The following is a 24,707-nucleotide window of genomic DNA, read 5'->3' on the forward strand; positions in this document are numbered from 1 at the left end:
CACTCTCCCAGAAGCACCCCGGTCATGGTCTCAGGTATGGGGGAGGGTGTCTGTGAACTTGTGTCTGGAAGTTGACTCCACATGGGCTTTGTAAGGCCCAAGGAGGTGGGGGGAAAGGCTCACCCATTCATTCCTTTATTATGAACCTATGGAGTTCTGAATGGTGCAAGTGATTAACGTGCTCGGCTGCTAACCAAAGGTTAGAAATTAGAGTCCACCCAGAGATGCCTCAGAGGAAGGGCCTGGTGCTCTATTTAAAAAAAAAAAACCAGCCATTAAAAACCCTGTGGGGCACAGTTCTCCTCTGATACACATAGGGTCCCCATGAGTTGGAGTGGACTCAACAGCAACTGGTTGGTTGGCCCTCCATATGCATACTACCGCTTGGGGGTTAGGGGGAAGGAAGAACATAAAAGCATTACCATCCAGCCCCTACCTTCAAGGACCTTACCATCTGGGCTGGGCAGACGTATACTTCTTCAGCAAATTATTGCTGACCAGCTCTGGCGTTCAGTCTTCACTCAGAGATGGCTGTAATTCAGTCCCTACCCCTGGAGGGGAGCAGTGACCAGAGGTGTGGGAGAAACAGGGGCTCTGGGAACCTGAAGGCAGGAAAGGCTCTAGTTACAGACACAGATTCTGGAGCCACAGGATCTGGGTTCAAATCCTGGTTCTGTCTCTTACTAGCTGAGAGACTTGGCAATTACTTAATTTCTCTAAGCCTCAGTTTCCTCCAAATGGGAATAATCACAGGTTGTTGTTGTTGTTGTTAGGTGCCATCGAGTCAGGTCTGACTCCTAGCAACCCTGTGCACAACACAACGAAACACTATCCAGTCCTGAGCCATACTTACAATCGTTGTTATGCTGGAGCTCATTGTTTTAGCCACCGCATCAATCCACCTCGTTGAGGATCTTCCTCTTTTTTGCTGACCCTGCACCCTGCCAAGCATGATGTCCTTCTCCAGGGACTCATCCCTCCTGACAACATGTCCAAAGTATGTAAGATGCAGTCTCTCCATCCTTGCTTCTAAGGAGCATTCTGATTGTACTTCTGCCAAGGCAGATCTGTTTGTTCTTTTGGCAGTCTATATTCAATATTCTTCGCCAACACCACAATTCAAAGGGGTCAATTATTCTTTGGTCTTCCTTATTCATTGTCCAGCTTTCACATGCTATGATGTGATTGAAAATATCATGGCTTGGGTCAGGCACACCTTAGTCTTCAAGGTGACTTCTTTGATCTCAAACAATTTAAAGAGGTCTTTTACCAAACACAATGCGTCTTTTGATTTCTTGACTGCTGCTTCCATGGCTGTTGATTGTGGACCCAAGTAAAATGAAATCCTCGACAACTTCAGTCTTTTCTCCATTTATCATGATGTTGCTCATTGGTCTAGTTGTGAGGACTTTTGTTTTCTTTATGTTGAGGTGCAATCCAAACTGAAGGCTGTGGTCTTTGATCTTCATTAGTAAGTGCTTCAAGTCCTCTTCACTTTGAGCAAGCAAGGTTGTGTCATCTGCATGACACAGGTTGTTAACAAGTCTTCTTCCAGTCCTGATACCTCGTTCTTCTTCATATAGTCCAGCTTCTCAGATTATTTGTTCAGCACACAGATTGAATAGGTATGGTGAAAGAATACCACCCTGATGCACACCTTTCCTGACTTTAAACCAATCAGTATTCCCTTGTTCTCTCCGAACAACTGCCTCTTGATCTATGTAAAGGTTCCTCAAGAGCACAATTAAGTGTTCTGGAATTCCCGTTCTTTGCAATATTATCCACAATTTGTTATGATCCACACAGTCAAATGCCTTTGCATAGTCAATAAAATACAGGTAACCATCCTTCTGGTATTCTGTGCTTCCAGCCAGGATCCACCTGACATCAGCAATGATATCCCTGGTTCCACGTCCTCTTCTGAAACCGGCGTGAATTTTTGGCAGTTCCCTGTCGATATACTGCTGCAGCAGTTTTTGAATGATCTTCAGCAGAATTTTGCTTGCGTGTGATATTAATGATATTGTTCTATAATTTCCACATTCGGTTCGATCACCTTGCTTGGGAATAGGCATAAATATGGATCTCTTCCAGTCAGCTGGCCAGGAAGCTGTCTTCCATATTTCTTGGCATAGACGAGCGAGCACTTCCTGTGGTGCATCTGTTTGTTTGAAACATCTCGACTGATATTCCATCAATTCCTGGAGCCTTGTTTTTCCCCAATCTTCAGTGCATCTTGGACTTCTTCCTTCAGTACCATTGGTTCCTGACCATATGCTACCTCTTGAAATGGTTGAACATCAAGTAATTCTTTTTGGTATGATGACTGTGTATTCCTTCCATCTTGTTTTGATGCTTCCTGGATGCTTCCTGCATCGTTTAGTATTTTCCCCATAAAATCCTTCACTATGGCAACTCAAGCCTTGAATTTTTTTTTCAGTTCTTTCAGTTTGAGTAACGCCGAATGTGTTCTTCCCTTTTGGTTTTCCATCTCCAGCTCTTAGCACATGTCATTATAATACTTTACTGTGTCTTCTTGAGACGCCCTTGAAATCTTCTGTTCCATTCTTTTACTTCATCAATTCTTCCTTTTGCTTTAGCTGCTCGACATTCGAGAGCAAGTTTCAGAGTCTCCTCTGACATCCATTTGGGCTTTTCTTTCTTTCCTGTCTTTTCAATGACCTCTTGTTTTCTTCATGGACAATGTCCTTGATGTCATTCCACAACTCATCTGGTCTTCAGTCACTAGTGCACAATGCATCAAATCTTTTCTTCAGATGGCCTCTAAATTCAGGTGGGATATACCCAAGGTCATATTTTGGCTCTCGTGGACTTGCTCTGATTTTCTTCAGTTTCAGCTTGAGCTTACATATGAGCAATTGATGGTCTGTTCCACAGTCGGCCCCTGGCCTTGTTCTGACTGATGATATTGAGCTTTTCCATCGTCTCTTTCCACAGATGTAGTCAATTTGATTTCTATGTGTTCCATCTGGCGAGGTCCATGTGTATAGTCGCCGTTTATGCTGGCAAAAGAAGGTATTTGCAATGAAGAAGTCTTTGGTCTTGCAAAATTCTATCATTCAATCTCTGGCATTGTTTCTATCACCAAGGCCTTATTTTCCAACTACTGATCCTTCTTCTTTGTTTCCAATTTTTGCATTCCAATTGCCAGTAATTATCAATGCATCTTGATTGCATGTTCCATCAATTTCAGAGTGCAGGGGCTGATAAAAACTTTTGTTTCTTCATCTTTGGCCCTAGTGGTTGGTGCATAAATTTGAATAATAGTCACATTAACTGGTCTTCCTTTTAGTCGTGTGTATATTATCTTATCACTGACAGCGTAGTACTTCAGGATAGATCTTGAAACGCTCTTTTTGACGATGAATGCAACATCATTCCTCTTCAAGTTGTCATTCCCAGCAGAGTAGACTATGTGATTGTTTGATTCAAAATGGCCAATACCATGCATTTCAACTCACTAATGCCTAGGATATCAATGTTTATGCGTTCCATTTCATTTTTGACGATTTCCAATTTTCCTAGATTCATCCTTCATACATTCCAGGTTCTGATTATTAATGGATGTTTGCAGCTGTTTCTTCTCATTTGGAGTCATGCCGCATCAGCAAATGAAGGTCCTGAAAGGTTTACTCCATCCATGTCATTAAGGCAACTCTACTTTGAGGCGGCAGCTCTTCCCCAGTCATCTTTTGAGTGTTTTCCAATCTGGTGGGCTCATCTTCCAGCACTACATCAGACAATGTTCCGCTACTATTCATAAGGATTTCACTGGCTAATGCTTTTCAGAAGTAGAATGCCGAGTCCTTCCTCCTAGTCTGTCTTAGTCTGGAAGCTCAGCTGAAATCTATCCTCCATGGGTGACCCGGCTGGTATCTGAATACCGGTGGCATAGCTTCAAGCATCACAGTAACACGCAAGCCCCCACACTATAGCAAACTCACAGACACGAGGGGGAAATAATCACACAGGAATATTAAATGACCCACATACAGCCTTTATCTCAGCATCAGGCTAAGAACACAAAGCAAGTGCTCGTTAAACATCAGTTAGAGTTGAAAGGAAGATCTCACTCCTATCCAAACAGTGGGCTTACTGCACCATGGTCATTGGCTACATTGTACTGGGGAGCTCAGCATCTGAACTCTGGAGCCAGACTGCCTCAGGTCAAGTCCTGCTTCTGTCACTTACTAGCTGTGTGACATTGAACAAGTTACATGTCTCAGTTTTCCTATCTGTTAAATGGGATAATATTAGTACCTACCTCATGGATGGCTTTTTTTTTTTTAATTTTTCTTGTGCTTTAAGTGAAAGTTTACAAATCAAGTCAGTCTCTCATACAAAAATTTATACACACCTTGCTATATACTCCTAATTGCTCTCCCCCTAATGAGACAGTACACTTATTCCCTCCATTCTCTTTTTTCTAGTCCATTCGGCCAGCTTCTGACCCCTTCCGCCCTCCCATCTCCCCTCCAGACAGGAGATATCAACATAGTCTCTTTTGTCTGCTTGATCCAAGAAGCTCACTCTTCACTATCATTTTCTATCCCATTGTCCAGTCCAATCCCTGTCTGAAGAGCTGGCTTTGGGAATGGTTCCTGTCCTGGGCTAAAAGAAGGTCTGGGTCCATGACCTCTGGGGTCCCTCTAGTCTCAGTCACACCATTAAGTCTGGTCTTTTTATGAGAATTTGAGGTCTGCATCCCACTGCTCTCCTGCTCCCTCAGGGGTTCTCTGTTCTGTTCCCTGTCAGAGCAGTCATCGGTTGTAGCCGGACACTATCAAGTTCTTCTGGTCTCAGGCTGATGTAGTCTCTGGTTTATGTGGCCCTTTCTGTCTCTTGGGCTCATAATTACCTTGTGTCTTTGGTGTTCTTCATTCTCCTCTGTTCCAGGTGGGTTGAGACTAATTGACGCCACTTAGATGGCCACTTGCTAGCATTTAAGACCCCAGATGCCACTCTCCTAAGTGGGATGCAGAATGTTATCTTAATAGATTTATTTTGCCAATTGATTTAGATATCCCCTGAAACCATGGCCCCCAAACCTCCGCCCCTGCTACACTGGCCTTCGAAGAGTTCAGTTTATTCAAGAGACTTCTTTGCTTTTGGTTTAGTCCAGTTGTGCCGACTTCTCCTGTATTGTGTGTTGTCTTTCCATTTACCTAAAATAGTTCTTATGTACTATCTAATTAGTAAAATCCTCTCTCCCTCCCTCCCTCCCTCCCTCCCCCCTCTAGAACCATCAGAGAATATTTTCTTCTCTGTTTAAACTATTTCTTGAGTTCTTATAATAGTGGTCTTATACAATATTTGTCCTTTTGCAACTGACTGATTTCACTCACCATCATGCCTTCCAGATTCCTGCATGTTTAGGAAATGTTTCGTGGATTCATCATTGTTCTCCATCAATGCGTAGTATTCCATTGTGTGAATATACTGTAATTTATTTATCCGTTCACTCATTGATGAGCACCTTGGCTGCTCCCATCTTTTTGCTATTCTAAACAGAGCTGCAGTGAACATGGGTATGCATATATCTGTTCGTGTAGAGGCTCTTATTTCTCTAGGATATATTCCGAGGAGTGGGATTGCTGGCAGTACCATTTCTAGCCTTTCAAGGAAGCGCCAAATTGATTTCCAAAGTGGTTGTACCATGTTACATTCCCACCAGCAGTGTATAAGTGTACCAGTCTCTCCACAGCCTCTCCAACATTTATTATTTTGTGTTTTTTGGATTAATGCCAGCCTTGTTAGAGTGAGATGGAATCTCATTGTAGTTTTGATTTGCATTTCTCTAATGGCTAATGATCGTCAGCATTTCCTCGTGTTTCTGTTTGCCACCTGAGTGTCTTCTTTAGTGAAGTGACTGTTCATATCCTTTGCCCATTTTTTAATTGGTTTATTTGTCTTTTTGTAGTTGAGTTTTTGCAGTATCATGTAGATTTTAGAGATCAGGCGCTGATCGGAAATGTCATAGCTAAAAACTTTTTCCCAGTCCGTAGGCAATCTTTTTACTCTTTTGGTGAAGTCTTTGGATGAGCTCAGGTGTTTGATTTTTAGGAGCTCCCAGTTTTCTAGTTTCTCTTCAGTATTGTTATAATGTTTTGTATAATGTTTATGCCATGTGTTAGGGCTCCTGGCATTGTCCCTCTTTTTTCTTCCATAATCTTTATTGTTTTAGATTTTATATTTAGGCCTTTGATCCATTTAGAATTAGTTTTTGTGGATGGTGTGAGTCATGGGTCTTGTTTCATTTTTTTGCAGAAGGATGTCCAGTTATGCCAGCACCATTTGTTAAAGAGACTGTCTTTTCCCCATTTAACTGACTTTGGGCCTTTGTCAAATATCAGGTGCTCATATGTGGATGGATTTATGTCTGGAGTCTCAATTCTGTTCCATTGGTCCATGTGTCTGTTGTTGTACCAGTACCAGGATGTTTTGACTACTGTGGTGGTATAATAGGTTCTAAAATCAGGTAGAGTGAGGCCTCCCACTTTGTTCTTCCTTTTCAGTTATGCTTTACTCATTCGGGGCCTCTTTCCTTTCTGTATGAAGTTGGTGATTTGTTTCTCCATCTCATTAAAAAATGTCGTTGGAATTTGTATCAGAATTTCATTGTATCTATAGATCGTTTTGGGTAGAATAGACATTTTTATAATGGTATGTTTTTCCAGTTATGTAGGTCTCTTTTGGTTTCTTGCATTAGTGTCTTGTACTTTTCTATGTATAGGTATTTTACATCTCGGGTAAGATTTATTCCTAAGTATTTTATCTTCTTGGGAGCTTCTGTAAATGGTATTGATTTGATGATTTCCTCCTATATGTTCTTTTTGTTGGTGTAGAGGAATCCAACCGATTTTTGGATGTCTATCTTATATCCTCATACTCTGCTGAACTCTTCTATTACTTTCAGTAGTTTTCTTCAGGATTCTTTAGGGTTTTCTGTGTATGAGATCATGTCATCTGCAAATAGAGATACTTCTTCCCTGCCAATCTGGATGCCCTTTAATTTCTTCATCTAGCCTGATTGCTCTGACTAGGACGTCCAGCACAATGTTGAATAAGAGTGGTGATAAGGGCATCCCTGTGTGGTTCCCAATCTCCAGGGGATTGCTTTCAGACTCTCTTCATTCAGGATGACGTTGGCTGTTGGCTTTGTATAAATGTCCTTTATTATCTTGAGGAATTTTCCTTCTATTCCTCTTTTACAAAGAGTTTCGATGTTGAACTTTGTCAAATGCCTTTTCTGCATTGATTGATAAAATCACGTGATTCTTGTCTTTTGTTTTATTTATATGATGGATTACATCATTTGTTTTTCTAATGTTGAACCATCCCGGTATACCTGGTATGAATCCCACTTGATCATGGTGATAAGTTGTTGAATTCTATTGGCTAGAATTTTGTTGAGGATTTTTGCATCTAAGTTCATGATGGGTATAGGTCTACAATTTTCTTTTTTTGTGATGTCTTTACCTGGTTTTGGTGTCAGGGTTATCCTGGCTTCATAGAATGAGTTTGGGAGTATTCTATCCTTTTCTATGTTCTGAAATACCTTTAGTAGTAATGGTGTTAATTCTTCCCTGAAAGTTTGGTAGAACTCTGCAGTGAAACCATCCAGGTCAAGGCTTTTTTTTGTTGGGAGTTTTTTGATTACCTTTTCAATCTCTTCTTTTGTTATGAGTCTATTTAGCTGATCTACCTCTGTTTGTGTTAGTTTAGGTAGGTAGTGTGTTTCTAGGAATTCATTCGTTTCATCTTGGTTTTCCAATTTGTTAGAGTACAATTTTTCCTTGTAATCTGATATGATTCTTTTCATTTCACTTGAGTCTGTTGTAATATCGCCCATCTCATTTCTTGTTTTGTTTACTTGCTTCCTCTTCTGTTTCTCTTTTGTCAGTTTGGCCAATGGTTTACCAATTTTGTTAATTTTTTCAGAGAACCAGCTTTTGGTCTTGTTAACACTTTCAGTTGTTTTTCTGTTTTTTATTTCATTTAGTTCTGCTCTAATTTTTTATTGTTTGCTTTCTTCTTGTGCCTGAAGGTTTCTTTTGATGATCTCTTTCTATCTGTTCAAGTTGTTGGGATAATTCTTTGATTTGGGCCATTTTTTCTTTTTGTACATGTGCATTTATTGATATAAATTGACCTCTGAGCACTGCTTTCGCTGTGTCCCAAAGGTTCTGACAGGAAGTATTTTCATTCTCATTGGATTCTATGAATTTCTTTATTCCATCCTTAACGTCTTCTATAACCTAGTCTTTCTGAGCAGGGTATTGTTCAGTTTTCAAGGGTTTGATTTTTTTTTCCCCTGCTTTTTCTGTTATTGTTTTCTACTTTTATGGCCTTATGGTCAGAGAAGATGCTTTGTAATATTTCAATGTTTTGGATTCTGCTAAGGCTTGTTTATGACCTCATATATGGTGTATTCTAGTGAAATGCTCCATGTGCACTAGGAAACAAAGTATACTTGGCTGCTGTTGGGAGGAGTGTTCTGTATATGTCTATAAGTTCGTGTTGATTGCTTGTAGTATTTAGTTCTTCTGTGTCTTTATTGAGCTTCTTTCTGGGTGTCCTGTCCTTCACCAAAAGTGGTGTGTTGAAGTCTCCTACTAAAATTGTGGAGCTATCTATCTCACTTTTCAGTGCTGATAGAGTTTGTTTTATGTATCTTGCAGCCCTGTCATTGGGAGCGTACGTATTTAATATGGTTATATCCTCCTGGTATATTGTCCCTTTAATCATTATATAGTGTTCTGTCTTATCCTTTGTGGTGGATTTAACTTTAAAGACTATTTTGTCAGAAATTAATATTGTCACTCCTGCTCTTTTTTGGTTATTGTTTGCTTGATATATTTTTTTCCATCCTTTGAGTTTTAGTTTGTTTGTGTCTCTAAGCCTAAGGTGTATCTCTTGTAGGCAACATATAGACGGATCATGTTTTTTTAATCCATTCTGCCACTCTGTGTCTCTTTATTGGTGCGTTTAGTCCATTAACATTCAGAATAATTATGTATAGGTATGAGTTTAGTTCTGTCATTTTGATGTCTTTTTTGTGTGTTGTTGACAGATTCTGTTTCCCACTTTATTTTTTGTGGTGTGCAGTTTTTATACTGCCCTTTCCTCTTCTTCATTGTTGCTTTTTTTTCCCTGCCAAGTCTCTATTTTTTTCTTGTATTTTATTTTGATGAGTAGGATAGTTAGTCTCCTTTGTGGTTACCTTAACATTTACCCCTATTTTTCTAAGTTCAAACCTATCTTTTATTTCCTTATATTGCCTTGTCTTCCTCTCCATATGAAAGACCTATGACTACATTTCTTAGTCCCTCTTTGTTATTTTAATGTTGTCCTTTTTTACATAATGACATCACTGTTTCCCTGTCTTGAGCGTTTTTTTTTTTTTGTCTTGATTTGTTTTTGTGATTTCCTTTTCTGGGTTAACATCTGATTGCTCTGTCCAGTGTTCTAGCCTTGGAATGATACTGATATTATTGATTTTCTAACCAAAGAACTCCTTTTAGTATTTCTTGTAGGTTTGATTTTCTTTTTACAAATTCTCTAAACTTCTGTTTATCTGGAAATGTCCTAATTTCACCTTCATATTTGAGAGACAGTTTTGCTGGATATATGATTCTTGGCTGGCAATTTTTTTCCCTCAGTGCTTCTGCTGAGTAGTCTGAGCTTATTCCTATCGACTGTCCTTTGTAGGTGATTTTTCATTTATCACTAGCTGCTCTTGAAATTCCCTTTATCTTTGGTTTTGGCAAATTTGACTATAATATGCCTTGGTGACTTTCTTTTAACATCTACCTTATATGGAGTTTGATAAGCATCTTGGATTGATATCTTTTCATCTTTCACGATATCAGGGAAGTTTACTGACAACAATTATTCAACAATTCTCTCTGTATTTTCTGTTATCCTTCCCTGTTCTGGCATTCCAATCACTCGTAGGTTATTTCTCTTGATAGAGTCCCTCATGATTCCTATGTTTCCTTCATTTAAAAAAAATTATTTTATCAGAATTTTCTTCAAATATATTGGTGCCAAGTGCTTTATCTTCAAGGTCACCAATTCTGCCTTCCACTTGCTTGATTCTGCTCCTCTGACTTCCTATTGAGTTGTCTAATTCTGTAATTTTATCATTAATCTTCTGAATTTCTGATTGCTGTCTCTCTATGGATTCTTGCAGCTTATTAAATTTTTCATGTTCTCGAATAACCTTTTTAATTTCTTCAACTCTTTTATCTGTATGTTCCTTGGCTTGTTCTGCATATTGCCTGATCTCCCTCCTAATGTCTTGAAGAGTTCTGTATATTAATCTTTTGAATTCTGCATCCAGTAATTCCAGGAAGCCACCTTCATCCAGAAGATCCTTTGATTCTCTGTTTTGAGAGTTAGTTGAAGCAATCATGGTCTGTTTCTTTATGTGATTTGGTATTGACTGTTGTCTCTGAGCCATCTGTAAGTTATTATTATTAGTTTATTTTATGTCTGCTCAATGTTTCATAGTTTCTTGCTTTGTTTTCTTTTGTTTTGATGTGCCCAAATGGGTTGCTTGAGTGATCCAGCTTGATTATTTTCACCTTTGGAGCTCTGATGTCCTGTCACCAGATGGCTAGAGCTGTTACCAGGTATATAAGCTTATGAGTCCACTCACTTGTGTGGATTCAGCTCAGGTGTCCAGGTAGCTGGTTATCAATGCGTGTTACACTTTCTGACCTACAGCCTTAGAGAGGCAGGTGTGTTTGGTGTAGGTACCAGTATCTGGTTGCAGCAGGGGATCATGCTCTGAACAGGGCAGGGGGTTGAGAATTTTCCCCTGAGTGTCTCTGAGGAAAGCACATTCCCTAGATCATACAGGTGGGTGGGTTCTGCAGACAGACCATGGGCACACAAGGCTTTTGGTTGTAAGGACTGGGAAGTACCGGTTATTCTTGGACCTCTGTTGTAGATGGCTGGGTGACCTGAGTGGAGCCACCAGTCCTTAGGCCCCTGATGTGGGTATAGGAGGAGCCTGCTTAATAGGCAAAGCAGTGTCAAATATCAAACATGCACCTCTCCACCACACAGCTTAAGCAGTTGCAGTCTGCCAGGAAGGGCCTATTCTCCTGAAATAGGCCCACAGAGGTCCATGCAGGGCGGAAAGTTATTCAAAGTCCATGAAGTGTTTATGCCTGGACAGGAGCCGCTTTTGTCCTGATCTCCCCATGTTAGTGGAGCTGGCAAATTATCTTTTCCCCTGGTGTGAATGTATTCCTTCTCCAAGCCCAGGAGCATGGCTTGGGGTGCTCAAATGGGCCTGTCTCAGGCCTAGGGAAATCAGCAGCCCTGAAGCTGGCTTGGGCTCCGGGGGCGTGGTTAAATATACGCAAATACTTAGCTTTTGCCAAGAGTGCTGTTCTTCTCTGGTTCTAGAGGTGTTAGTAGGCTGTGCAGCTGGCTGCTTCTCCCTGAGGAAGCTGCGGCTGAAAGCTACCACCAGCCCACCACATCCTCTCCTGTGAGTTGTGCCTGAGGGATTCCAGTGATTCAACTCCAGGAAGTCTTCTCCACTTCTGAACCATCTCTTTCTCCTCATGCTACTCAGTCCATTTTCTAACTTTGCCATTGAAGTTCAGGGCTCCTAGCTTGTCATAAAAACAATTGTTTCACTTGATTTTTAGGTCTTTGTTGTAAGCGGGATAGCTGGAATCACCTGGCTATTCAGGCATCTTGGCCCCACCTCATGGGTGGTTTAATGAACATGAAATGATTTGAAGTGCTTAGAACAGTACCTGGCACATAGTGTGTGTTATAAAAGTGTGTCTTCTTTTTATTGACATTAGTATTATTTTAGCCACTCCCACTTCTCCCCAATTATGTGAATTCTTTTAATTCAAGAAGCATGAGCTGTGAATGGTTATGTCCACTTTCATCCTCAATTCTTAGCACAGTCCCTGGCACATGGCAGGGTCTCAGCTTGAAAGAGGCTGATTTTGGGCTGGGCTTTGGAGGGTTGCTGGGGTTTGGGGATTCAGAGGATGCAGAGGGAAGGAGGCAAGGCATGTTAGGAAGAGATATCATCAGGGACATGTGCTACTCTTGGGATAATCATTTGCTCTGGGGGAGAAGTTCCATTCCTCACAGAAGAGCTAGGTCAGGCAAAGCTGAAATACAAAAGCTGCTCCATGCAGTGTTTGCTGAGCTGGTTGTGAGGTCCAGGCATGAGGACAATGAAAGTGTTGGGGAAAACATGACACCCTTGGCCTGTGCTGCTCCCACTGAAAGCATGAGGAGCCTTGGAGTTCAGGTGAGACTTGATGTGCTAACGAGGACAGTGGGGGCAGCCAGGATACACTGAGTGGGGTGGTGGCTTCAGCTTCATTGGGAGAATGGGAGATAAGGCTCCAGCCTTGCTGGGGACTGCGGGCTTTGAGCAATGGCCTCCTTTGTTTGTGACCAAGAGGTTGATGGCCAAAGCAAACAACCTCTAGAGGTTCCTTCTAGTTCTGCTTCCTATAACCAACATGGTTGCTTCCTCCTGTCCAGGTAATGGTATGGATCCATGGAGGTGGTCTGATGATGGGCGCGGCATCAATGTACGATGGGCTAGCCTTGTCTGCCCATGAAGATGTGGTGGTGGTGACCATTCAGTATCGCCTGGGGATCTGGGGATTCTTCAGGTAAGAGATTGGATTCGCCCGTCTGCACACTGGCCCTCAAATAAGGGTGCTAGGACCTAGCTCCGACGAGGTCAGCCTCCAAGGAGACCTTTGCTAAGCTCCTTAGTGAGACATTCAAGTTCCTCTTCCCTTCACCTTCTCATTCCTTGGAGCCACCTATGCTGTCCTCTCTGCCTAGAGCACCTACTATACCTACCAAGTTCCTGTTCATCCTATAAGAGCCACCCCAAATATTACCTCCTCTTAAATATTCATCTCAGTACTTTGTACATTCCTCTATTATGACAGTTAACCTGCAGCACAGCAGTTAAGGGTTGACAAATAAATGCTTGCCAAATGAATGAATGTAGAGCCCCAAACGGAACAATGTGACAGAAGGGGAAGGTAGTTAAAGACCCCTGTGTCAGGGATGTGGAAGCCCAGTCTTATACTGGAAGGCCCAGCTGGAACCTCCCACCCCATCTACAGTCCTGAGAGGCTTTGCTGTGACATCTCTGTCCCCACCCCCACCCTCTTCTCTCACTCACAGCACCGGGGATGAGCACAGCCCGGGGAACTGGGGTCTCTTGGACCAGGTGGCTGCACTGCACTGGGTCCAGGAGAACATTGCCAACTTTGGAGGGAACCCAGGCTCAGTGACCATCTTTGGAGAGTCTGCAGGAGGTGCAAGTGTCTCTGTTCTTGTAAGTGACCCCAGCACCAGGCCTGACACCCAGCCGTGATGCTCATGAGTCCCTTGGAAACCAGCCAGTTGAGTCAAGGCCACCTTTTATTAAGGCCTGGATTCAGAGCTAACCCTACTCACTGCCAAGCATCATAGGGTAAAGAGCTAATAAGCAAACTCTCCTCGGCCTCGAGGGCGCTTAAAGCTCAGCTTTGCACACTGGGACCATATGAGTAAATCTCCAGATGAAGCCTATAGCCATGGCATTCTCTTTGTCTAGCCTGGTCGAGCTCTTTCTCTCTTTCCTAACCATTGTAATGTTAAGGCTTGCCTCACTTTTCTTGGGAAGCGGTGGTGAGTATAAATTATGCATAAGAGGAGGCGAGGACACGAGTAAGGCAGAGTTTCACTGTTTGGCTTGAAACAGATCCACATACACATCAAGGGGAAGCAGAGCTAGAAAGGGTGGAACCTCCTCTGAGATGGTCTGATGGCTTTACCGTGCCAGAAAGGGTGGACAGTTGTCTCTGGTCTGAGGGATGGAAGTGTGCTGGGGGAGGAAACCTGGGGGAGGTGGGCAAGAGAGACGAGGAATGTGAAGAGGGAACAGGGTAGGATGGGCCAGGGTTGTGAGACATAGACAGAATCTGGAGATACAAGGTGTGATGGTTAAGATTGTGTGTCAACTTGGCTGAGCTATGATTTTCACTGTTTTGGTGGTTGAATAATGTTGTGATCACTTCCCTATTGAGATTTGATACATGATCACCTCCATGCTGGAATCTGTTGTGAGTAGCCTATCAGCTGAAAGGGAGCTTCCTTGAGCTGTGTCCTGCATCGAATATAAGTGGACATTCTGGCAAGGCTTGGGTGCTTTTTGCTCATGCTGGATCCTGTAGCTGGCTCCTGTTCGTCTGACCTCTGGTTCTTGGGACATGAGCTAGTAGTTTACCTGTGGTTTTGCCTGCTGATCTTGGGATTCATCCATCTTCACAGCCAGGGTGCAAGAGCCCTGTCCTCTTACCCGCCGATCTTGGATTCTCTAACCCCTGTGGCTACATGAATTAGGAGAAGCCTCTATCTTGGCACATGGACTTGGGACACTCCAGCCTCTACAACCTCATGAGCCATTTCCTTGACATAAATCTCTGTATATATATTTATACACTTTACTGGTTTTGTTTCTCTAGAGAACCCAGCCTGAGACATTTGGTACTGAGAGTGAGTCTAGGGAAACAAAATTGAAAGGAAGAGTTTTCTAAATTGATTCTCAAGTCTGGTTAGTTGTAAAGATGTTGATGACTCTGTTTCCAGCAGTAAAGAGGGCACTACTAATCCACGGCATAAGGTGCCAATCCAAATACACAATCCAAATAGATCAGATATCACTGAAAGATGAGGCTCTGAGTGATTGTGTGTGTGACACCTTTCTACAATTTAGTCAGAATGAGAAGTACAAGGAAGCTAGTTGGTTGGTCCTACTTTCACTAGGAATACTGGTGAAAGAGATGCTCTCAGGGCATCAGATCCACAGCTCAAGTGCTGCATAAATGACCTGAAAGTTTTCACTTGTGTTTTGAAAGAAACTCTTATTTCTTGTAGTAACAGAGCTGATATTGATGAAAACCAAACCCACAGTCTTATTGTAAGAATGGCTGAATTACAACACCAGCTCAACTGCCAACCTCGAGAAGTGTCTAAAGTTAAAGTGAGGGCAGTGATTGGGAAGAATTGGGATCCTGAAACTTGGGATGGGTACATATCTGCAGATAATCAGGAAGCTGGAGACATCAAGCCGTTAAATTCTGTCAAATCACTCCTGACAACCAGCCCTGTCACTCTTTTCTGAAGAGATTACTACAAGTCTGTCTGCTAAACCGCCTTGCCCAGTAAAACCATTAGCCCGATCTAATGATATTAGCTTAGCTGCCTCTGAAGAGCCCTTATCTGAGTCATTGCCTGGGGCACATGCTTTACAAAATGATTCTGAATGTCCTCAAAACACTTCCCACTACCAATTTTGGATTCTAGACACATACTAGACTTAAGTCCCAGTGAGCCTTAAAAGGTGAAGTAAGAAGTGTGACACAGGAGGAGGTACGCTACACTCCAAAAGAACTGCTGGACTTTTCTAATATGTACAAACAGAAACCTGGGTAATACGTGTGGGAATAGGTAACAAGGGTGTAGTATAATTGTGGAAGGAACGTGAAGATGGATCAGGCTGAGTTTATTGATTTGGGTCCACTAAGCACAATATTTCAACTCAAGAAGTTAGGAAAGTATCTAATAGTTTATTTGGCTGGGTTGTTGAAGCATGGATTACGTGGTGGCCTACAATAAATCAGCTTGAAGTACCACACCTGTCTTGGTATACTAATGGACAATGAATTCAGTCAGAGTAGTCTGACTTATATGGACTTATCATGTTGACTACTTAGTCATGGTGTTCCTAGGAGTGAAATAGATAGGAAATCTACTAAATATTTATTTGATCTGTATAAACAGATGAATTCTAGGTTGGGTGAACACCAGTCTAACTTGAATCACCCGAAAGAGAGTCAGGGTCCCTCAATCAATTCCCAGACATGTGTGAGTTTAAAGACCCACAACCCCTTGAATGAAGGGGAGGCCAGGTCCCCTTGAGGAAGGACTCCAATACACTGCCAAAAATTTATACTCTCAATCTCTCTCCCAGCCTTCCAAAGGGATCTATGACCTTTTACAAGAGTGACTGTTCATTGGGGAAAAGAAAATATTCAGACTTTTCGGGGATTACTGGATATTGGCACTAATTCCAGGAAACCCAAAACATCACTGTGGCCCACCAGTCGGTGTGGGGGCATGTGGAAGTCAGGTTGTTAATGGAGTCTTGGCTCACATCCATCTCACAGTAGGTTCAGTGTGTCCCTGAACCCATCCCATAGTGATTTCCCAAGTTCCAGAATGCACAATTGGAATAGATATACTCAGCAACTGGCTGAACCCCCACATTGAATCCCTGACAAATGGAGTAAGGGCTATTATGGTGAGAAAAGCCAAGTGGAAGCCATTAGAACTGCCCTTACCTAGGAAAACAGTAAACTGAAAGCAATACTGCATCCCTGGAGGGATTGCAGAGATTACTGCCACCACGAAGGACTTGAAGGATGCCAAGCTGGTGATTCCTACCACACCCCCATTCAGCTAGCTTATTTGGCCTGTGCAAAAAACAGATGGATCTTGGAGAATGACAGTGGATTATTGAAAACCTCACCAGGTGGTGACTCCAATTGCAGCTGCTGCTCCAGATTAATTTTCTCATGGCTTGAGCAAATTAATGCATCTCCTGGTACCTGGTATGCAGCTATTGATCTGGCTAATGCCTTTTTCTCCATACTTGCTTTGAAGGACCATTAGAAGCAGTTGGCCTTCAGCTGGCAAAGCCAGCAATACACCTTCAGTTGTCTACCTCAGGGTTGCATTGCCTCTCCAGCCTTATGTCATAATTTAGCCTGAAGGGACCTTGATTGCCTTTCCCTTCCACAAGACATCACACTGGTCCTTTACATTGATGACAGTATGCTGATTCAACCTATTAAGGAAGAAGTGTCAAAGACTCTGGGCTTACTGGTAAAACATTTGCTTGCTAGATTGTGGGAAATTAATACCACAAAGATTCAGGCACTTCCCACCTCAGTGAAGTTTCTAGGGGTCCAGTGGTGTGAAGCACGTCGAGGTATTCCTTCTAAAGTGAAGGATAAGTTATTGCAGCTGGCTTCTCCCACAACTAAAAAGGAGGCGCAACATCTAGTGGATCTCTTTGGATTTCAGAGGCAACATATTCCTAATTTGAGTGTGCTACTCTGGCCTATATATCAAGTGACTCAAAAAATTGCTAGTTTTGAGTGGGGTCCAGAACAACAGAAGGCTCTACGACAAGTTCAGGCTGCTGTGCAAGCTGCTCTGCCACTTGGACCATATGACCCACCTGATCCAATGGTGCTTAAAGTGTCAGTGGCAGATAGTGCCATCCCTTGAGGTGATCATCCAGGAACCTAGTGGCCGTTGATTACATTAGACAACTTCAGTTATAGAAAGTGTAGTGTTTTGTTCTTACTAAAATAGACACTTACTCTGGATATGGATTTGCCTTCCCTGCACACAATGCTTCTGCCAAAACTACAAGCCATGGACTTCAAAATGCCTTGTCCACTGTCATGGTATCCCACACAGCATTGCCTTGGATTAAGAGACTCACTTCACAGCAAATGAAGTGTGACAGTGGGTCTGTGCTCATGGATTTCAGTGGTCCTACTATGTTCCCCATCATCTTGAAGCAGCTGACTTGATAGAATGATGGATTGGCCTTCTAAAGACGAAGTTATGGTTCCAGCTAGGTGGCAATACCTTGCAAGATTGGGCCAGCGTTCTCCAGGAGGCTGTATATGGTCTAAACCAGCATCCACTATATGGTGCTGTTTCTCCCATAGTCAGATTCATAGGTCCAGGAATCAAGGGGTAGAAATGGGAATGACACCACTCGCTATTACCCTAGTGACCCATTCACAAGATTTTTGCTTCCTGTTCCCCGGCCTTGCTCTCTGCTCGTCTAGTGGTCTTAGTTCCAAAAGAAGGAATGCTCCCACCTAGAGACACGTCATTGATTCCATTGAACTGGAAGCTAAGAATGCCACTTGGCCACTTTGATCTCCTTATGACTCTGGTCCAACAGGCAAAGAAGTTACCATACTGGCTGGTGTAATTGATCTTGATTGCCAAGAGGAAATTGGGTGGATATTAGGTAATGGAGGTAAAGAAGAGTATGTCTGGAATGCAGGAGATCCCTTAGGGTGTCTGTCGGTACTACCATGTCCTGTGATTTTAAAGTCAATGGAAAACTACAGCAACCGAATTCTGACATGACTACTAATAGCCCAGACCATTCAGGAATGAAGGTTTGGGTCACCCCACCAGGCAAGGAAGCACAACCAGCTAGGGTGCTTGCTGAGGCCAGGGGAATACAGGATGGGTGATGGAAGAAGGTAGTTCTAAATATCAGTTACAGCCACATGCCCAGTTGCGGAAATGAGGACTGTAATTGTTATGAGTATTTCTGCTTTGTATATGTGCATCAAATATTTTTGTCTTCTTCACTTATAAAATATAAGATGTAAACAGGGCTAGTGCATTTTTGGGTGTATGTGTGTTCATTGTATTATCTTAGGTGCAAATATGACTTTATAATTGTCTTTATTCGCAGATTATGTATGGTTTAAGGAGATGTGTACAGGTGTCATGGTGACAAGGGGTTGAATGTGATGTTAAGATTGTGTGTCAACTTGGCTGGGCCATGATTCTCAATGTTTTGGGACTTGCATAATGTTGTGATCACTTCCCTGTTGAGATATGATAGGTGGTCACCCCCATGATAGGATCTGCTGTGAGTAACCAATCAGTTGAAAGGGAGTTTCCTTGAGCCTGTGGCCTGCATCAAATATAAGTGGACATCCTGGCAAGGCTTGGGGGCTTTTTGGTCATGCTGGGTCCTGCCACTGGCTCCTGTTCATGTGACCTCCTATTCTGGGGACTTGAGCTAGCAGCTTACCTGTGGTCTTGCCTGCCGATCTTGGGATTCATCGATCTTCGCAGACTGTGAGCAGGAGCCCTGCTCTCTGAAATGCTGATCTTGGATTTTCCAGTCCCTGTGGCTATGTGAATCAGGAGAAGCCTCTATCTTGGCACATGGACTTGGGACATTCCAGTCTCTACATGGTGTGAGGCATTTCCTTGATATAAATCTGTCTGTAATATATATTTATACACTTTACTGGTTTTGCTTCTCTAGAGAGCCCACCCTAAGACACAAGGTGTCTACTGGTGTGGGAATACGGCTGGGGAGACACTGAGAGAAGCTAAGGTGGAAAACCAGATCAGAAGGTGCTGGCAGCTGTGAGAAACCTTCCAGCTGCCTGACAGTTGAGCAGAGGGTCAGTGCTATCACCATGTTTTTAAAATGTGCATTGGCTTCACAGTTGAATACAGTGAGGGAAATCTTTATATTTTTAAAGTGGAGAAAAAGGAAAAGTATAAGTAAGCCCAAAGAAGAAAAAAGACATCCACAGTTGCACTACCCAGGGATACTCAACATTAACATTTTGACATATATTTTTCTAGTATTTTCTCCATGATTCATTTAATCAGTCGATCAATCTGTCTGTCTGTCTATCTATCTATCCATCTGCCTATCTATCTAAAAGAGTCCCTGGAGTACACAAACAGGTAACGTGCTTGATTGCTATCTGAAAGGTTGGCAGTTTGAGTGAGTCCACTCAGAGTTACCTCAGAAGACAGGCCTGGTGATCTACTTTTGAAAAATCAACCACTGAAAACCCTACAGAGGACAGTTCTACTCTGACACACATGGGATCTCTATGAATCAGAACTGACTTGGTGGCAACTGGTACTGGTGTCTGTCAAAAAACTTCCTTAACATGTCAATATCAGTACCTCCCTAAGCATTAAATATTCCACCATAATGTTATTCTTAAGGAGCCCTGGTGACACAGTGGCTAAGCACTTGGCTGCTAACTGAAAGGTCAGTGGTTCGAACCCGCCAGCCGTGCTGTGGGAGAAAGATGTGGTCATCTGCTTTGGTAAAGATCACAGCCTTGGAAACCCTGTGGGGCAATTCTATTCTGTTCTATAGGATCACTATGAGTCAGAATCAACTTGACGGCACACAAAAACAGCATTAAATATTCTTCCACAATAACATTTTTGTGTTTGCATAGTCATTCATGGTAATAATGCAAATTAACTTACTTAACCAATGTCATAATATTGGACACTTGGGTTATTTCCAATGTTGGGTAAAAATATCCTCATACAACTTTTTATGCTTCCTTGATCAAATTTTTTTTTTTTTTTGATCAATTAGCTTAAGATAAATTCTGAGTTATGGAAATGCTAACTAAGAAATGTGTATTTAAAGTTTGTTGGGGATATGCCAAGGTGTTCTTCAGAGTACTTTTGGTTGTCGATAATAAAGATGTATCATACGCTTCCTATTCCAGCCCTCACCCTGTGTTCCTGATCCACCCCCCTAAGCTTGTCTTGTGGAAGCCAGGCCCCTGGGTCAGTCTAGGGAAACAGCGCAGGGTAGATGAGGAGCTATTATGTCCACTGAGTCCTCTTACATGCTCCTGAAGTCCTTGAGTTGTCCCCAGAGGAATGTGCCAGGGCAGAGCTGTGAATGGAGGTAGCTCTGGAAGAACAGATGTGTCATTGACCCCTTCCTGTGAGCATAAACTCTCCTCCTCTCCACTCCCCTCACAGGTTTTATCTCCTCTGGCCAAGAACCTCTTCCACCGGGCCATTTCTGAGAGTGGCGTGGCCCTCTCTATTGTTTTGGTCAAGAATGAAAGCAGGTCAGCAGCTGAGGTAGGTCTCACTTTGGACATCTGCCTGAACCTGCCTGGTCTCCTGGAATCTCAGGGGTCTTTCTTGCCAAGGACTCAACTTACGTTGTCGAAGAATTATGGAAGTGAGAATGGCTAAGTAAGACAGACAACAAGACACCTTACTCAAGGCATTAGTTTGCTAGTGCTGCCTTCACAAAAAATGCCACAAGCGGGTGATATTAAAGAACAAGCATTTACTGTCTGAGAGCTTTGGAGACCAGAAGTGTGAATTCAGGGCATTGGCAGGGCCAGCTGTTCTCTGCCAAGTCTAAGGGAAGATTCTCGTCTCTTTCTGCTTTGGTAGTTGTTGGCTATCCTTGACATTCCTGGGCTTGGACATGCAGATATCTCTGTTGTCGTTCTCTCTTTGTCATCTACTTCTCCCTGTGCCATTTAACTTATTCCATAACAAATCCATACTGAGTGCTGAGTATGTACCAGGCACTGTACCAGGCTCTGAGGAGCCAGTGCACACTCACCAGGGCCCCACCATCATGGAGTCCGCCTTCTATCCATCTGCTTCTTCTCCTCTGGTTACATTTTGTTTCCAGTTCACATGACCACTCCACCTGCTCCTGAGTTTTAAGAATTTCCTTTTGATTTCAGAAAGTAATCAGGCTTTCTCTTCTGCTTTAGAGCTTTTATCATTTTTATACTAGAAGTGCTCAGCCCCAATTCCAGATCATTTACAAAAGAAATTCTCTGTCCCAGGTTTGCTTGGATGCCTATTCTTGGTCCCATTCATTGTAGTTGCGGGGTGGGGGGGCAACTTATATGAATGTGGCTTTCAGGAGCTATTATGGGAGCTCTGTGGCCCAGAAGAAGGAACCATTCTCAGAAAAGTTGGGGGCAAAGGTGTGCTGGATAGACTAGTCCAACTCAAAGATAGGCTGAAGCAAGTCTCTCCTTCAACGGAATCTTTTTTTTACCTTTTTTCACTTTTAAAGTGGGCAAAAGGTCCTGGGCTTGTGTCACTAGCTCTCCAAGCAGTGATCTGAGCCCCTCAGCTTGTCTTAGAGTCTTGCCCATTGTTTGTTTATTTTTTATGACCCATGAGCTAAGAATGATTTTTATATTTTTAAGTAATTGAAAAAAATCCAAAGAACAGTATTTCACAACCTGTGAAAATTATATGAAATTCAAATTTCAGTGTCCATAAATAAAGTTTTGTTGGAATACTGCCACACCCATTCATTTGCATATTGTCTTGTTTAACTTTGAAGCAACATCTGCTATGCATTGGGACAGATGCCAGGCTATTTTCCTTTAGGCCTCAGAGTTAAATGATGTTCTGTAGTTTCTGAAGTGCCTTCATGTGAGTCATCTTAACTGGACCTCCCGTAGTTCTGCACATGTTTTAATATGTGTTGGTGCCCTTCTGAGCCCTTTCAGGTATTATTAAGATAGGCCAGTCACTATCCCCATCTATGGGTGGAGAAGCTGAGGAGCCTTCGTGGCACATAGGTTAAGTGCTTGGCTGCTAACTGAAATGTCGTCACTTTGAACCCACCAGCCACTCCATCAACAAAGACCTGGGAATCTGCTCCCATAAAGATTACAGCCTAAAAAACCTTATAGGGCAGTTCTACTCTGTCATGTAAGGCCACTATGTGTCAGAATCAGCTGAATGGCACACAACAACAACAACACCATAGTTGTAGAAACTGACAACAGAGAAGTTAAGTGACTTGTCCAAGGTCAAATGTAAGTCAAATGTAAGTGGCAGAGCTGAAATATGAATTCAGGCAATATTATTGAGAGTTGGTGCTCTTAACCACCACTCCACACTGACTCTCTTTAGACATTCAGCTTTGAGATCATTATGCCCTTTTAAACAGACATAAGGTAACTGAGGAGCCCCTGGGTGGTGAAAACGGTTAAGCACTCAGAAGAAGGCCTGGTGATCTCCTTTTGAAAGATCAGAGCCATTGAAAACCCTATGAAGCACAGTCTTACTCTGAAACACATGGAGTTGCCATGAGTTGTAATTGGCTTGAGGACAACTGGTTCTGGTTAAGGTAACAGAGAGAATGTGTAATTGGCTCAAATCACAATTCAAATTGATAAAAGAGGCAGGACTAGGACCCAGGGCCTACACCTCCTGTTTTTTTTCTACTATCGTATGCTACCTTAAGAAATAGGGTAGGGGTAAAACGTTCTGTCTACATTGTTTGAGGGAAGGGATAGCACTCTTGAATTCTGCTGTAACCTGTTATCGCCACAGAAATTTGCTATCTTGGCTGGGTGTAAAACCACCACCTCTGCTGTCATGGTTCACTGCCTGCGCCAGAAGACAGAGGAGGAACTCTTGGAGACATCGCTGAAGATGGTAGGTGCATTCATTCTAGTGGCCACATAAGTCCCACCCTTTAAACTTGGCCCCAGGCTTTATCATTTCAGCTGCCACCTTTACCTGAAAAATCTACCTGGACAGTTTCTTTTCTCTCGGGAGCAGCGTTAGCCTAAGGATCTCAATAAGTAATTTCTTCTATCCTTTTTTATTGTGAAATATATCAAATGTCAGAAAAGTAAAATAATATTAATGAAGAATTCTGTGTAAATCCCCCAGTTCTATCAAAACTTGTTATTTTGCCATCCTCGTTTTCAGATATATTTTTAAGAAATTAACCATTACAGATTTGGCTGAAAATCCCTGGACATCCTTTTCTAGTTCCATTCTCCCCCTTCCTTCTCAGAGGAAACCACCATCCTGAACTTTAGGGGCAAGGTTATTAAGAACAAAGGTTGCCACAATTTATCTTGGTTAATTTAGAAACTACCTAAATTATAACTCAGTAGTAGCCCAGTTTTCTAGATTTCCTGAGACCCTGCCTCAACTGTGATTCTAGGGTAGCCATCCATCCACCCACCCATCTGTCCATTTATCATTTTACCATCTGTCTACTCAACTACAAATCTATCCAATCCATCAATATTGCTTCACCAATCTAATATCAGTCAATCCACTAATCCATCAATAACATTACATCCATCTATTATCAATCCATCCAGCATCCATTCATCATCCATCCACCATATATCTTCACTCCAAAAACCAGTGATTCCTCTGTCCGCCAGTTACCGTCCTTCTATCCAGTTATTTGTTCCATACTCCATGGTCATCCATACTCCATGGATTGACCAACCCCTTCCATCCATTCATGCATCCATCCATTCATCTATCCATCCATGCTAACTATATGGGGGGTGTCAGAGTCGATGATGCAGACAAGGAACTGTCCAAGGAAAAACACACCCATCTTTAACTGTGGTGGGAGTACAGAGGGGGAAGCCTTCATTTTAACTAGCAGGGATGCTTCACATAGAAGGTGGCATTTGCAGATTGGTGGATGGCTATGGCATCTGTCATCTTAGAGAAGCTACAGCAGAGCATACACCTCACAGAATACAGGCCTTAAAGCCAAGCTATTCCCCTTGTGGTGAGCTCCAAAGTAGCCTGAGCCTTTGGACTTTCAGTCTGGACCCTGGCCTCCCGAGGATACTCCCAGGATTTCCCAGGGGCAGGCATAGAGCCCTGGACTCTGCATGTATCCCCATGGGTTGAGCCCAGTGTGGTTTCTGGGCTTGGATCCTGGTGTCTCAACCCCTAATAAGGTGACCAAAGTGTTCAAAGAATTAACACACAAGTATTTTCTCATGCCTGGAAAGAGACAAATATTGTAACAATTCTTCACGAGGCACAAAGGACCCTGCTTATAAGGGGAGAGTTGGTGACTTTGGGAAAACCCAGAGAACCTAAGAGTCTTAAAATCTCCTTTTGGGACTTTCTGTGATCATTTGGAAGTGCTTTCCATGATTATTCACTATCCCCAATATAAACACACACACACACACGCACGCACACACACACACACACACCCCTGGCTACTGGAGCTACAATTCAGAATGGAG

The 24,707-nt window shown here is 42.6% G+C and overlaps 1 protein-coding gene across 1 annotated transcript in view; it reads left to right on the forward strand.

Annotated features, from left to right (window-relative positions):
- The window catches only part of LOC135228339 (putative inactive carboxylesterase 4), a 28,770-nt gene extending 7,878 nt beyond the window's left edge, over positions 1-20,892 (forward strand). The window contains exons 4-6 of the mRNA XM_064273512.1: positions 12,556-12,689; positions 13,219-13,372; positions 20,671-20,892. Coding sequence (XP_064129582.1) covers positions 12,556-12,689; positions 13,219-13,372; positions 20,671-20,892 — 510 coding nt within the window. The remainder of the gene's footprint in view (positions 1-12,555; positions 12,690-13,218; positions 13,373-20,670) is intronic.
- The last annotated feature ends 3,815 nt before the right edge of the window (positions 20,893-24,707 follow it).

This window comes from Loxodonta africana, chromosome 21 (genome assembly GCF_030014295.1).
Source record: "Loxodonta africana isolate mLoxAfr1 chromosome 21, mLoxAfr1.hap2, whole genome shotgun sequence".
NCBI lineage: Eukaryota > Metazoa > Chordata > Mammalia > Proboscidea > Elephantidae > Loxodonta > Loxodonta africana.